The sequence below is a fragment of the Paramisgurnus dabryanus genome, chromosome 6 (genome assembly GCF_030506205.2).
Source record: "Paramisgurnus dabryanus chromosome 6, PD_genome_1.1, whole genome shotgun sequence".
Lineage (NCBI taxonomy): Eukaryota > Metazoa > Chordata > Actinopteri > Cypriniformes > Cobitidae > Paramisgurnus > Paramisgurnus dabryanus.
The window spans coordinates 20,934,401-20,949,857 of record NC_133342.1 but is presented as its reverse complement, the minus strand read 5'-3'; the positions used below and the strand labels follow the sequence as shown (position 1 = coordinate 20,949,857).

Below are 15,457 nucleotides of genomic sequence, written 5' to 3'. Positions count from 1 at the left end.
TATTGCTATGTTGGGTTATTAATATCTGTGATGTTTCTACAGCAGTAATTTGTATGTTAAGAGTGAGACTAATCAACATGTGACCCTGTGAAATCCAAACTAAGGTCATATAATCTTATTATGAGATTAGGAGCATCAAATTTGATTTCATTCGTTGTTTTTACATTGATGAACTGAGTCACATGTTTAAAGGAAAGATGTTTGAGTTTTAAGATGCATTTAAACATTACTTGTGTTGAAAAGGATCTGGGCCTGAAAGCTGTATTTTCTCCCCAAGAGGAAAGGTCACTAGTTTTGATGGATGAACATTGAGTTTAAATTATATTTAGAGTAACTACATTAGTGAGGAGGAAGCAGTATTATAGTGGCATCCTCCTAAATCGGTGGACCACTTTATACAGTTCATAGCAAATCATTGACAGCTTACCATTGAAAGATGGGCTAATTGTCCTACACTTTCATCAAACAATAGACACAATTTGCCATCCAGCACCTTTCAAAACTTCTTACCTAGACATGCTGTCGTAGACATCAGCCCAGAAACACTTAATCATTCTTACTCAGTCTGGGCTGGAACAAATTTTATTTGCTTGCACATGTTTCAGCCAGGTGAAGTTTAGTGTTACTCACAGTCTGCTTATAATCTAAAGACAACATGTGCCCACATCATGGTCCTTTAGCAGACAACGTGAGCATTGTCTTTGAATAACAAGATTTTTCTTCTCCTTTCAAGCATGCAAGGCTTGTCTCATGCATTCACAAGCACCCTCTTTTTGATACCAGGCTGAGCTTTTGTCCTTCAAACTCTCTAGACGAGCTGCTCTTACCTTTGTCCACTTAAATTTCCTCTTGTTCACTCACTGCCCGTTTCATCAGTTGTTTGGGGCTGCGTCCGAAAACACATACTGTGACAGTAGGTACTGAGTTAGATGAAGTTGACCGTTAAAACAGTACATTCTATATTGTATGAATATGGATAGTATGAATAAATTTGGACGTACTACATTCGCCATGTTGAAACATCACATGACATACATCGTCATAACAACAAGTTAGTCGTTAACTGGAATGACGTTAAACTAGCACTTATAAAGGGACAGCTGTTTAAGGGTGTTTTCACATCTGTAGTTCGGTTCATTTGGTTCGGACTAAAGTTAAAAAATGATACATTGTAGCTTTTTTAGCAGTTTTGGTTCCTTTTAACACCACACTGATTGTTTTGGTCTGGACCAATTGAAACGAACCAAAATGCAGTCATGTGATAACATCCACATCACTCTTTGACCACCTGTTTTTAAACGTATTTCCTAAACTGCCTTTCGATTGGTTGGAATTAACGTGCAGGAAATTCTAACGGAACCTCGAAAGTAAACAAAAGAACAGGAAAATACAGCAGGCATCACACCACTGTTTATATAGTATGGCGGAAGACTTCGTGTCCTGATTGTATTCGTGATTGTTATATACTACATACACCACTTTAGGCAAACTATTCATTTCGAGAATGAAGCGTGGCTTAAAATAATGTTTTAATGCACTGCGAAGTTTGTCCGCAAGCTGCCGTCAGGCATTTGTTGCTCGTGCTAACCGGATAAAAACACTTCCTCGTTGACTATGGCAGCTAAATTAGTTCAAAAATGCGCAGGAGTCTACTTTTTGCAGTTAGGTCAGTTTAAGGTCGGATTGTGTCTCAGCACAAACGAACCGCTCCAGAGTTCGTTTGAAAGCATACCGAGACCTACTCTTCAAGGAGGTCTTGGCCCGCTTGTTTGGTGCGCAACCGAGTTCGATTGCTTCTGAATTCTCACCTGCCCAAACGAACCGCACCAAGTGAGCTATCGAACTCTGGTACAATTCAAGCGAACTAAATAAGGCAGGTGAGAAAGCACCCTAATATGTGTATTTGCATTTGAATAAAGCTGCGTTACCGCTTTTGGACATTTTTGAATAAAACAACGCCCCTCCGTCGTCGTCTTTGTCGGATAATTCCTCTCCTGGGGGATCACGAGATAGCAAAGAGTCCATCGAATGAACACTTCAGGATCTTGCCAGAAGTAGTAGGTCCTCTGGGTACTTTCGCCTGCTGTATACTACAGTATATAGTATGGAAGTAGGTGATTTCGGACGCAGACTTGGTCTCTCTCTTACTATGATGCTTTCTGTTCTTCCTTGGGGAGTTACGTTCCAGTGTCTTGGTCTTGGGGTCATGTCTAATCCCATTGGTGTATGTGTGGAAATAGGGTCATGCAATTCTCTTATCCAGTCTGCTTCTTTTATAATGAATGTGAAATTTTGTTCCTGTGAGACCTGTATATTAATTAATGTTAAGCTGCTGCCAGTCAGATCATTTTTTACTTCAATTAACAGTAACACATTCCCCCAGAACATTAACCCCTAGTCTTTTAACAGTTTATTATTGTATCGTCTGATTTATTTTACTTTATTCATTTAAATCCTTATGTGTTCGCAACACACTGCTGAAAAGACTAGCATTGCTGATACCTAAAAGATATCCTTGCAAATCTACCAGCAAGACCATGTTGGTCTTCTCAGCAGGGTACTGAAGATACATTAGCTTAACCCAGCAGGATAATTGTCCCATAATCAAAAAATATTGAGAGCTTGAGCTCACCTCTCCTTAGCCAAACCACAACTCATTACGACTTATTAGAGTGTTTTAGCTCTCACGCTATCAGCCTCCATCCTCGGGATTTAAATGTAATTGTCCCTCTTCAGTGCCGGGAGCCCCACCTCGGAAAGTAGAAGTGGAGGCTTTGAACTCCACGGCTATTCGCGTGACATGGAAGCCGCCTCTTTCTGGGAAGCAAAATGGCCAGATCCGTGGATATCAGGTCATCTACTCCCGCCTGGAGAATGGGGAACCACGTGGACAACCAGTTCTTATAGATGTATCTCTTCCAGAGGCACAGGTACTACCTGCTAAATCCTTATTACTCTGTACGCTGATCTGAAAGCCTGATTTGATATTGTCTCATAAACACACAAGGCTCTGTTTCAAACTCTTTTTGGTTTACATGAGCTCTGCATGGGCAGCAAAGTGGTCATTTAAGTTAGAAACAAGCTGTTGTTCATTGATATTTTATATCGGTTCGAAACATTTAAAGCCGCAGTCTGTAACTTTTGCCTTTCTGTATCGCCATCTCTGTTTGAAAAAATGGCAAGTTTCTTTATGTACATACATATAATTATGTTCAAAAGCAACTGCATTTCATGTGAAGTCTGACCTGAGAAATTATAACCATTATTATAAGCTTACTGTTGTGAATTGTGATAAGGTAAGGAGACTGAACACTGATTGTTTATGCACTTGCTGAATAACTGATTGTTGTTTATTTTTAACCAAAAATTGCAGCTTTCAGATTAGATTTTATCCGCAACAGGGTGACTAAAAAGCTCTACCTTTTGTTATAATGCCGTCTCGAAACAGCTTGCTAGGGTTTGAAACAGAGCAGCTTGACTTATCCATTACATCTACACATCATACAAATGGCAAATTCTAGCTTTTCCTGAGCATTCAGGCTTGCTGTAATGAAAATCGGTTAATATTTGATAAGTGTCTTTTCAGAATTCAGCTTGTTTTATTACCAAACATAAATATATATGCACTGCCTTGTTACTCCGCATTTGTTTTTGTTTCGCTCATGGTACATTAATATAAGGGGATTTAAAGCTGCCTGAAGAAACGCGGGTGCACGGAGACGTAAAAAAGATCGTAATCCTTTGGAGGGATTTATGTATTCATGAATAACTTAAAGTAGACACTTTGGCAAAGATAGAGGGAGCAGGCTGGGGGCATTTAAAGCGGAAGTCCACCCTAAAACAACATTATGCTCAAACACTATATTTCATGCCATATATGTAGTTGATTGTGCTGCCATCAAATGTACTAACTCCATATAAAAAATTAAAGCTTTTAACTGCTACAGTAACGGTGATTTGACGCGTCATCAAATCACCGGAAGAAAAATGCACGACTACATTAATTCTGAATGTTCTAAATGGGGGCGGGTCTTGAGGCGAGATGATTGACAATAGATGATAACGTTTTTGATTGACAGCTGCACAGGAGCTAACGTTAGCTTGCTTTGCTCGTGTTTATAATAACAACAACATGATAATAACTTTCTACGTAGTATGTTTACCGTAGTTACACAAAACAAGCAACAACTAAGCCAAATGATGTTTTAGATATTTTAACAATTTTACATTACCTGAGTCCGCGGAAAAACTGGGCTGAAAACAGTACTCAAAATCTTCCTGACGAAAGTGCTGGCTGCATATTCAAAGTAGTGTAGTGGTGGGTCAGCTGAGGGTCGCGTTGATGTCAACAATAAAAACTCCCGGTGGCCTGAATTTGTTGTCCTTACATCCACATACTGCACAGGTTCTAGTCATCTTTTATCGAGGGCCTTGGTGATTTCCCCCTCAGAGACGGTTAAAGCGGAGTTACTCTTTGGATGGGTTCGTCTGCCGGCTAACTTCAAGTTGACTTGAGTTGATTTGAGAGCTAGTTGAGCGGTAAAAGAAGTTATTAGGCTTGTTCAACTTCATGTGGCGTTGCAAGAATCGACAGCGGGATGACGTCAAAGTACCGCGAGAGCGATTCGCGAAATCATACGGAGGAGTTTGCTTTTAAATCCCTTTCGCGGAACCTTGACGTCATCCAGCTGTCGGTTCCTGCGGCGCCGCATGAAGTCAAACAAACCTGACGACTGCATCGAACAGTGGTTAGTGGGTGGAGCTAATGACTCAGTTTCGCGCAGTGCATTCTGGTTAATTGTGTCCATTAAAGACCGTTACGAAAATTCCGCTTCAACACACTATCAATCTAATAATCGAAATCGTGCAAATTTATTTATTTTTCCTCATGTATAATGCAAAGTGGACATAAATTACCCGTGATAAACAGGCTAAAATGTCTAGATTGGACTTCCCCTTTAAATGTTTCTTGCGAATTGTTAGCTCGGTATTAAATTGCATAGACACGTGTTCTCCAGCGCCTTCCCTGCCCCCTAAACAAGAGTTTCTCATTTACCTGTGTAAGCATTTGTCTCCACTGAGCTGCTACAATGAATACCTGATGCGCGACTGTAACAAGAGACATTAATGTACAACTGTGGGCCTTAATGGTTTTGACTAAATGGGCCGGCGGTTTTCTGGTTCATCAAAACATTTTTCATTTGCATAAGTACATATCTAAGTTAAAGAGTGCAGACAAGTGTACCGTAAATACACCATGTCAATACCAGCTCCAGTTTTCCACAATCCAGACAGTTTTATGTTTTCCGAAATCTCTTGTTCAAAGCTTGAGCCTTCATGACCTTGTGCAATAGATGTTTTGTCTGTCCAGCATCTCTAACAAGACCGAACGTGTGAACTTTGTTTAAAGTCACAAGGTCACCGAATGTTTTCAACAACATACAAGACACATTTTGTTGTGGCTTTTTCTATTTTTTCGCCGGTGACAGAATAAAAAACGATAGGGAGGTTTTGTTTACAGTATCTGTCAGATGAACCGCTGTTGACCTCTCCACTCTCACAACACAAGGACACCTGCGCCCATCTCTCCCTTTTTGGCAAACAACACTCTCATCATCCTCCATGACACCCAAATCGACGTTGAGTCATTTACAGCGAACCGCGTGATCCGCGACGCGAGTCATTCGCCATTATTGTGATGGAAAAGAGACATAAAAACACTTGAAGGACTTGCTGAGGCACATTCGTAGATACCAGACACTATACGTCATATATAAGCCTGTTTAATTTCACCTTGTTTCTCCATGTTCTCTCATTTTTCATGTCAGATTACATTCGTGTTTACATGTCACTTCGTTGTCCTAGGGCTCTTTCACGCGCAGAATAAATCGAATAATCTTGCATTCTCCCTTTGGAATGTAATTGGCCAGGGAGAGCTTGTGAGAAAGAGAGGAGAAATATATCTGAGAAATGATGAAAATCCATTGTGGATTGTGTAATGCTAATAGCTTGTCATGGTGGTTGCGGGGTTGCTTTGATATATTGCTCGTAGTGTTTTTTGTGTCAACAAAAACACCCCAATTTCTTAAGCCATCCACTCTGTTGGTTACCACTTGTTCATTTTTAATATGTACTATGTGCCACCTCCAGAGACTGTTTGGATGTAAGTGCATAAGCTTCTGCATGGATGGACTCTTAAAACATCTTGGAGAGGACAGCAGCAGCATCTCTAAGAGCATGCTGTTAGTCTGCATTAGGGGTAATGAAAATGAACACAAATGGCTAAACTCCTATTTAACATTAAAATGTTGCCACCTCTTCTAGGGTGAACCATAACTATTATGCAACATGATTGCATAACTTTTATGCTTAAGTTAAATATTATAAAGGTAGCATTATGTACAGCATATCTATTTGTGACATTTCCTGTACAGAAGAAGTGTTGGCTCACGTTATTAAGTTTTCCTTTACTATTAAATTCAAGTTTGTATTGAGGAGGTGTTACTGCATAACCTGAATCCCACATTTATCACTCTCAAAGTAACTCCGAAAAAACCCAGAAGTGTCTCTATCGGCTGCCACTGCGACCTCAGCCAGGAAACCAGCAAGCACTTGTTTGTTCGTGGGTGTGTAATGGACTTTTTCTTTCGTACAAGGCCAGATTGGGAACCCACACGCCCTCATGCTGGGTGTCTAAATTTAACCGAGAGACTGAGGTAACGGATCCATTCCACTGTGCCGGGAGAACATGAGCAAGTGGACGTTTACGAGGCCTGTCGAGCTTTCTGTGAAGCATCTCTAATAAAAACCGAGAGTCATGAGATCATGACAGTCTACTACAATTACATTCCATGGGTTACTATCGTATTGCATTAGCTGTGGGTGTGGGAGAGAAAGTGGAGGTGGGAAAAAAATAATAGAGATTTTGATCTAAGCTGTGGGTGCTGCAGCTTAGTAGCCAAAAATGTGCAGTTATAAACCCAATAAGAAGTGCCACTATTGACCCCTTAAAGGGGGCATATCATGAAAATCTGACTTTCCATGTTTAAGTGCTATAACTGGGTCCCAAGTGGTATAAAATGTGAAAAGGATTAAACCAGTAACTAAGTTTTGGTAAACCATTCTCTGCAAGCATGTGTAAGATAGGTAATTGAAATTTGGCTCCCCTTGTGATGTCAAAAGGGGATAATACCGCCCCTTAATCTGCACTATCCAACCACAGCACTGCCATTAAGTTGCATTTAAAAGGACTCACCCAAACCTACAAAGTGGCAATTTTAACTTGGCATAATAAATTACAGTCCCTCCAGAAAAAAACGTATTAATGCGATCACATGATTTAACGCATAATCAGCCAAAGTCCGCATATTTATTTTATTTTTTCAAATACGCCGTACTTTCGCAGCGTAAATTGCATGTTTTCATAATCCCTGCATTTTTGTAGCAAAAATCACACACATTTTAGCAGAAAGTTGAAAAATGCTGCATTTACGTCACACAAGCGCAGTCATGTCCCCTTATTGCCATGGGAACGTTATGAAGTGACGTGATTATGTGACGTGAACATCATTGAAAAGCTGCAAAAGCTGAAAACAGTTTTTGCAAGTTCCCGCAGTTTTGCAATTTCCCGCAATGTCATTGTATAAAATTGCATAAACATCGCGCATATTCCATCTCATTTTTTTACGAAAACGTGCCGTAGGATTAAGGATTTTTTCCCGCAACAATCACAAAAAAACAAATTTTCCTGGAAAGACTGAAATTATCTATGGGGAATTTTGAGCTAGAACTGTACATATGAACACCAAAGATTTGTTTCACATCTTAAAAAAGTCTTGTAAAATGTCCCCTTTAAATCAGGAGCTAAAGGTGTAGGAGTAACCAGATGCTTTCCTATAGCTCAGTGGGTAGAGCATTGCACATGCAGCACCAAGGTTATGGGTTAAACGCTTAAGAAAAGTCTGAAAACTGAGGCTTATATCGCCGCAAATTATCAACGCTCATTGAAAAGAAATGATTTCCGGTCGCTTTCTTGCGTGAACGCCTCCGGTTGCTCCAGACAGATTGTTACTATAATAAAGAAACATTGTTAGTCGCTTTGAATAAAAGTATCTGCTAATCGAGTTAAGGTCAATGTAAGACACACACAGCACCAGCCCTGAGGGGATCACAGTGGCCTTGGTGGTCCCAGTACCAGATCAAGGAGAAGGAGAATAAAGACCTTTATTTCCTTTGATTTATTTCAATACATTCCTTCCCTTTCATCTGCTGTCGTCCAAGAGTCTCGATCTGACAATCGCAGACCTTCATTACTCTTTTAATATCCTGCGTGAAAATTGCAGCATTTGGCTGCAGCTGAAGATTCCAATCAAATCAGACCTCATTGTTTTTGCTCTCTGAGGTGTTTTGTTAAACTAGGCTAATTTATTCATTTGGCATTGGAAGAGAACGATTCCAAGGAGATACATTTTGAAAGGAAAGGACTGTACATTTTAAAGTGCCGTGTGCAAAAAACCCAACCCATTAAGCGAGCAGATAAGCGACAAAATAACTCTCATTAACTTGAGTTTAAGAAGGCTGTTTGTGTTTATTTCTGCGTGCACTTCTTGTGTAGCATATGATGTTGTGGTTTTTGATGAAGCTTTAAACTCCATTTATGGCTAATGGAATAAAAGCCAGTGTAATGTATCTAATGTTAAATTCGAAGAGATCTTTGCCGTTTCCTCTGCAGTGTTGCACTCCTCGATTATCTGGCTAAAAGCCACACGTATGTTTGTATTGAGTAATGTCAGAGAAGCTACATATAGGTACTCCTCTGCTCCAGCCCTGTGCACGATTAATAGGGTAGTTAAATGCGGTGGTTTTGAGTCCATCGAGCAGGAAATGAAAGCTGTGAAACATCAACGACTAAATGATTGAAATACAATTCTTAAGTGCAGACCTTAAGGGTTAGAAGCCCACTTCGGTCCATTATATCTGATCGATGTTTCAGCCTCTACCATTTCACCCGAAGAAGTCAGTGTGACTTTAGCTCTCTGCTGCAAAGCAATGATGGTTGGTTTGACTTCCAGGGGAGCTGTTCTCAGGGTGAGATCACATTTACCAGTGTTTTAGGAAGGCAAACCCGATCTCCCAGGGCTTTCAGGGCTTTACAAACACTCCGCAAGACTTCCACCTTCCCTGTTAGCCAGCAGGTTTCCAAGACCCGCCAAATGCCAAGCGTTATATTATAAGATAAGCTGCAGGATGCCTGGAAAGCAGGGAAACTGTTTCATTATTAGATGAGATGGAGGCCAGTGTGTGTTATGCAACGCGCACGGATCTTCATCTTACAGCACTGTACGGTGCTGCCGTCATGAGCAGCAATTATAGGACACGGGTGAATGTTTGCAGAATGATCTAATATTGGAAATTGCAGTGCTGGTGTCTGCACACTGACATTGTAATATGCTTCACTGCAGTTTGCAGATTCTTAGCTAAAATAGAGCGTTTTCCTTTATCTTCCTGAGGAGGAATGTCAACTGCGGTTGAGTTGACTCCATGCTGGCTTCTCGGTCCAGGGAAGTTTTGATGTATGTGTGTGCCGTGTCTCATTCTTTCTTTCTTTCTTTCTTTCTTTCTTTCTTTCTTTGGAAGGTGCAAGACACTGGGTAAAAGAAAGTTTTGGTGAAGTTTGATGTCACCGAGCTTGGCAGTAGGGATGGGGGTAATGGGATTTCATGCTCAATTCCACCACGGGACTAGCAGCAGGAAATAGGCTTGCAGTCCCTATGGGATTCACTCACAGTCAAAGAAAAGTTTTAATAAAGTATATATCAATCTTAAATTGCTATAAAAAATGTAAAGTTTTTTCCACTCTGCCTGAGAAAGTGGGAAAAAGTTTCTCTAGTGGATAGATGTTGTGTTGCTGTAAACATTAGCAATGCTGTAACGAGCATCCATGCTGTGCCAAAGTAAGTGTCGAGGTAATATATTCGCAATGTGAAAAAGTACCAAAGTATAGTTTTTAACAAACTAGTTGATTTAAAGAACATCTGTCTAAATGAGATTTTGGATTTACCTAATCCACGGCATTTGTGTAAAAACTTCTAGACACAAAGAAATGGAATTGAGCAGAATGCAGAGACCTGGAGACAAATTTTAACAAGCTGGACTATTTTTAACATAACATGTGATCTTAAAATCACAGCGGCCCCCAGTGGGACTATCAAAATCAGTGTGATACGTGATGGGACAAACAGTGAAGTTCATCTTAGGGGCTAATCACACCAAAAGCGCTTTAAACGCTTGGAAACGCAAGGCGTGACACACTGCCTTTTTTTAAAAAGAGCAGTGCGACGCGGCTTTTTATATTGCAACCACCGAGTCAGCTGTCTTGTCAATCAAACATTGAATCGTGAGCGCTTTTTTGGTGTTAACTGTCATATTAGCAGAAACTTTAAAAAGAGGACGCTTGCTCTGTCCTTGTTTGAGGCTGAGAGGTGCACAAACAGGCAGGAGAGAGTGAGCGAGTGGAGTCCGGTTCTTCAAAGCAACTGTAAACTTCCCTCACCACAACGTAAGGCCCGGCTCTCCCCTCATTCGATTGGACAATGGAAAGACGCGAATGACGTCGGGCGCTTCTCCGCTCTCAGTGCTCCGTCAATAGCGCGTGCTGCGGCTGGCGGCAAAAACCGCAAAGCGCTCGGCGCGCATAAACAGCGCGCAAACGCTCCCTACCCACAGAATATAATTCAAAAAAGGCGCCTGCAACTGCCATAAACGCTTTTGGTGTGATTAGCCCCTAAATGTGCATTGCTGTAGAGGCGGTGCATTGTGGGCATAAATTTAAGGATTATTTTTCCATGGACATTTTCTAACAATTGAATTAAAGTACCATGAAAACAAATAAACAAATGTGGAAAACAAGCAAACATCATGAACTGACAATAATCGTGCAGATGAAATAAGAGCGAAATTGTTTAAAATGCTTTGCATTCGAGGTAACCAGGCAGTGCATCTGTGTTTAAATGTTTGCATCCTACAGTATTTCTTTCTGTATCTCATTTTTATGTTAAGGTCATATGTTGGTTTTATTATTACAGTTAATGCAGCCCAGGTAAGTGTCTGTGAATTGCATTTTTGCATCCACTGGGTGTAAATGGTGCACCCATCTCCTACAGAGCCACTGGATCAACTTGCCGCGTAAAGCTGCTCATTTCACCTGACTGTGTACTGCACTGTGTCATATGTAAAATATTGTACGCTATCCTCCTCCACCCTTCATCTCTGTCTCTGTAGCTGAGCTACAGTGCTGCATGTGACTGTTAACGCTATGTGTTCATCTATAGATGAGAGAAAAAAGGTAGCAATGCTTTTTTCTCCCCAGTAGTGCCATCTCTGATTCATTTTTCCCCTCTCATCTGTCATGTGTTTTCCATCAGTGGAAAATTGAGGAGTCCACGGAATATGTGAGTAACTAAAGTGTGTGAGCGGGTGGTTTGCGGCATTGGGATGTTCTGCATTTGTATATGTGTGTGTGGGCACGCACACATGTGTTCTGCTATTGCCTTTTCCTTACTGTCGCTTAGCTTTTCTTGATTTGGAACTAACATTTTTCCTTCGTTTTTAAGGGATTAATAGTTTGGTTGAACTCTTTCTGTGTGTGTTTGATGTGAATTTTGACCAAGGTGTGTGTGGGGGGGTCCGCAATCAGACTAAAGCACTTTCGGCACCTTTTGAGCACTGTTGCAAACCTGTTCCCGAGTCCACAAACACACAGAAAATAACAGAATAAATTGCAGCATTTTCTGCATTATACTAAAGGTCATCCGCTAATGCACTGTATTTACTAATGGTAATAATGCAGCGTGCTCTAAAGGTCTGGCCCCTGAGTGCACATTTCACTGGCAGTGTAATGACTTTACTAATGACTTTAGCATAGCAAGTACCCGTTAGTCACACACACAGACACTATTACACATGCACAACAAATGCAAAACAGATAAATGAATGCTCTCCTCACAACTATAGCAATATTGCAGAATTCAAGAGCCAGCATGTTTAACGTTTACTGAATGCATTCCTTACTTACAGTTTACCGCCAATCTATGGAAACTGAGATGTGGTGCAGCTGATTGTGAGTTGAATTGCAGCTTTAGCTGATATTGTGGTCTGGCCATTAAAATCGAAGCATATTTTTGTGTAGCAAGAGGCTGTTAAAGGGTGTTTATTAGGAACGGTGCAACAGCTATATGATAAGATAAACAACACTTGAATGCTAATATTTTAATATAACTAAGCAATTATTTAACTTGGTGACATAGCTTCTTAGTTTAACTGTAGGTGGTTGTCAATCGACCGCATTAATGTAGAATTTTGTGTTCAGCTTTGACTGATTAGAACTGGAGCAGTGTTTTGTCAATTACTGTACACTTTATTTATACGTTATATATAATTATATTGTATTATAACCTAATGTTATTATAATATATTATTTAAGTGACACTGTACAGCCAGCTAGTCATTATAGTAGAATAAACTCATAGAGAGGGTGATCAGGACCCTGAAGTAAGGTGGAAGGCTTTTTGCAATAATTACTGGGTGACTTACATTATCTCCCTTATTGTACAGCTGCTTACATAGAAAATGAATAAATGGACAAGAACAATTTCAGTTTTTGATTATATAAAAAGACCACTAAGGGAAACTAGTACAGTAATGTAGAAAGTTGGTTGCCAGGAACAACAGTCAGTTATGTGTTTAGCAGTCATTATAAAATCTATGGATAGTTCAGATGCAAAACCCGCTAAGGGCATCTGGCATGATTTCCTGTTAAAGTGCACATATTTTATTGCTAAAAACAAAGTTATTTTGTGTATTTGGTGTAATACAATGTGTTCCCGTGGTTTATGGTTTAAAAACACATTATTTCCCACATACGGTAAATTTTTGTAGCTCCAGATTTCACTCTCTTCATGAAACGCACCAATTTAAAAAGCTCTGTGTCTCTGATTGGCCATTTAATCTGTATGTTGTGATTGGTCTGAATACCTCTGACGTCAGCCGGAAACGTGACGCTCCTTGCCATGATTGAAAGATTTGGTTGCTGAAAGGAGCTAAATTACACGCTGCAAGTCCGAAGCGGGAGGAATTATGATAATGTCGGTCTTGTGTCCATTACCAATCCCAGGAAGTAAACTGTTGCCTGCAATCCGTGTGTTTGTTATAGTCCAAGAAAAGAGATTTAGTTGGAGACGATAACTCATGCCATCGTTAAATTTGGTGAATGTACCTTTTGCATATCGTTAACATGTACTAATACACACTTACACACTTAAGGAAATTTAAAAACGTGTATCAGACCATAGGTGCTCTTTAAAGGAAGATATTTGAAAGAATGTGTGTAACCAAACCGATCATGAGCCCCATTTACTTCCATATAGCAGGAAAAAAGAATACTATGGGACTTCTGATTGGTTTGTTTACAAACATTACTCAAAATATCTTCCTCTGTGTTCTTCAGAGCAAAAAAATTATACAGGTTTGTTACAACACGAGAGTAAATGATGACAGAATTATCATTATCAATTATCATCTCTTTAATTAGCATTTTTATTAGACTCTTAATGGATTCTGCCTAAGAACCAGTATTTCTGAATGGCCTGAGAACGGGATTAAGAAGTTTTAATGCAAAAGTATTTGATAAACGTAATGTGTTGAGACCAATTGGTTACAATCATTATCAAATTTTTGACAGAGGTGACTTTTAGCGGCTTTTGAATCTGAACTCTTCTTATACTGATGCTGCAGTTTTCAGTCACAGTAATTTTCCATAGAGCCGTGTATTAAATAAAATTCGCTTTTATGTACTAAACAATGTTATGTTTAATAATACTGCGTTTTTTGTTGGAGTTGGAGGCAAACAAATAGGATAAAGTTGCTTTGTTAATTCTTAGTAAATTTATATTTTATATTTCTTTTTTTAAAGGGCACCTACTGTATGGTCCGATTCATGTATTTACATTTCGTGTGGTGTGTAAGTGTGTATTAGTACATGTTAACGATATGCAAAAGGTACAAACCCCAAAGTAAACGATGACATGAGTTATTGTCTCCAACGTGAATCTCTTTTCTTTAAAAACAACAAACACACAAGCTGTGTCCCAATTCAAAGGCTGCGACCTTCTAAGGACGTATTTTAAGACCGATTGCGTCACAGCAGCGCGACTTGAGGCCAGTAAGGCCGTCCCATTTCAAAGGATGCTTAGAATGAAGCCTCAAAATGCGTCCTCATTTCTCCGCGATGTTAAGGATAGAACGAATGGATCCTTAACAGCCGAGGATATCCCAAGAGTCATTGCGCGTCTGCAACGGCTGCATATAATGGGTGGATATTCTAAAATAAACAATTAAAACCTTTATTAAATAAAAATGTATTTATCAGAAAACATTTTTTCTTGTCACTGTTTTAGTATTATAAGTTATGTTTTGTGTTAATAATATTCTTTTTATGTTGCGTATATTTATGAGGTTGATTAATTTGGTAAACTGTTGAATAGTTTAATATACATCAACGTGCCATATTTCTAGAATAAATTAATACTTTTTCTGATGTCATATTTATTTTAATAAGTCAGAAACGTGCAGGCGGGCGCGTGCAGCAGGTGACGCTAATTATGGATCCTCCGAAGGTTAGACCGTCTCATTTCAGTTCTCTCCGCGAACTTCTGAGGCTTCCACCTTGAAAGACCGAGTGCTCATCTTTTAAGGTCGAATGCTCATAAGGTTGCAGCCCTTGAAATGGGACACAGCTACAGATTGTAGGCAACAATTTACTTCCTGGGATTGGTGACATAGAGAAGACTGACATTATCATAATTCCTCTTGCTTCGGACTCACAGCCTGTAAGTTAACTCCTGTTAGCATTGCATTGTGAGCGAATCATTTAAACATGGTAAGGAGCGTCATATTTCCGGCTGACGTCAGAGGTATTCAGCCCAATCACAACGTACAGATTAGCTTGCCAATCAAGGACACAGCGCTTTTCAAATCGATACATTTTGTACAAAATCAGTGCGTTTCAGGAAGCAAGTGATATCTGGAGCTACAACAATGTACGGTATGTGGAAAATAATGTGTATTTGAAGCATAAACTACGCAAACACAAACGTTGTTTTTAGAAATGAAATAAGTGCCCTTTAAACAAGTGTAATTTTATAGTTAAACAACGTACAGTTACAACCCACTCGGCTTTGTGTGATGACTGATAGGCTTGAGGATATAATCCTCCTGAATGTTGTTACCTGCTTTCAACACGGGGTCTGCGCTACATTTATGTGTGCTGTGTGTGTTGAAAACCGGTGAAGCCTGGCAAGAGAAAGCTGCAGACAACAGCATGCTTTCAACACTCCAGCCCTTTGTGTGTGTGTACGTGTGTCTCGTTGTTCCAGAGCTTTCTCAAAAGATTCCTATAGTT

General features: G+C 39.8%; 1 protein-coding gene across 7 annotated transcripts in view; it reads left to right on the top strand.

The window, feature by feature from the left end:
- Positions 1-15,457, top strand: part of ptprfb (protein tyrosine phosphatase receptor type Fb) — a 214,825-nt gene that overhangs the window by 145,391 nt on the left and 53,977 nt on the right. For 4 of the 7 annotated variants that reach the window (XM_065276020.2, XM_065276018.2, XM_065276019.2 and 1 more), the window contains one exon: positions 2,737-2,930. In XM_065276020.2, coding sequence (XP_065132092.1) covers positions 2,737-2,930 — 194 coding nt within the window. Of the gene's footprint in view, positions 1-2,736; positions 2,931-11,423; positions 11,451-15,457 lie in introns of all 7 variants that reach the window. The other 3 variants (XM_065276015.2, XM_065276016.2, XM_065276014.2) reach the window with 1 other exon arrangement.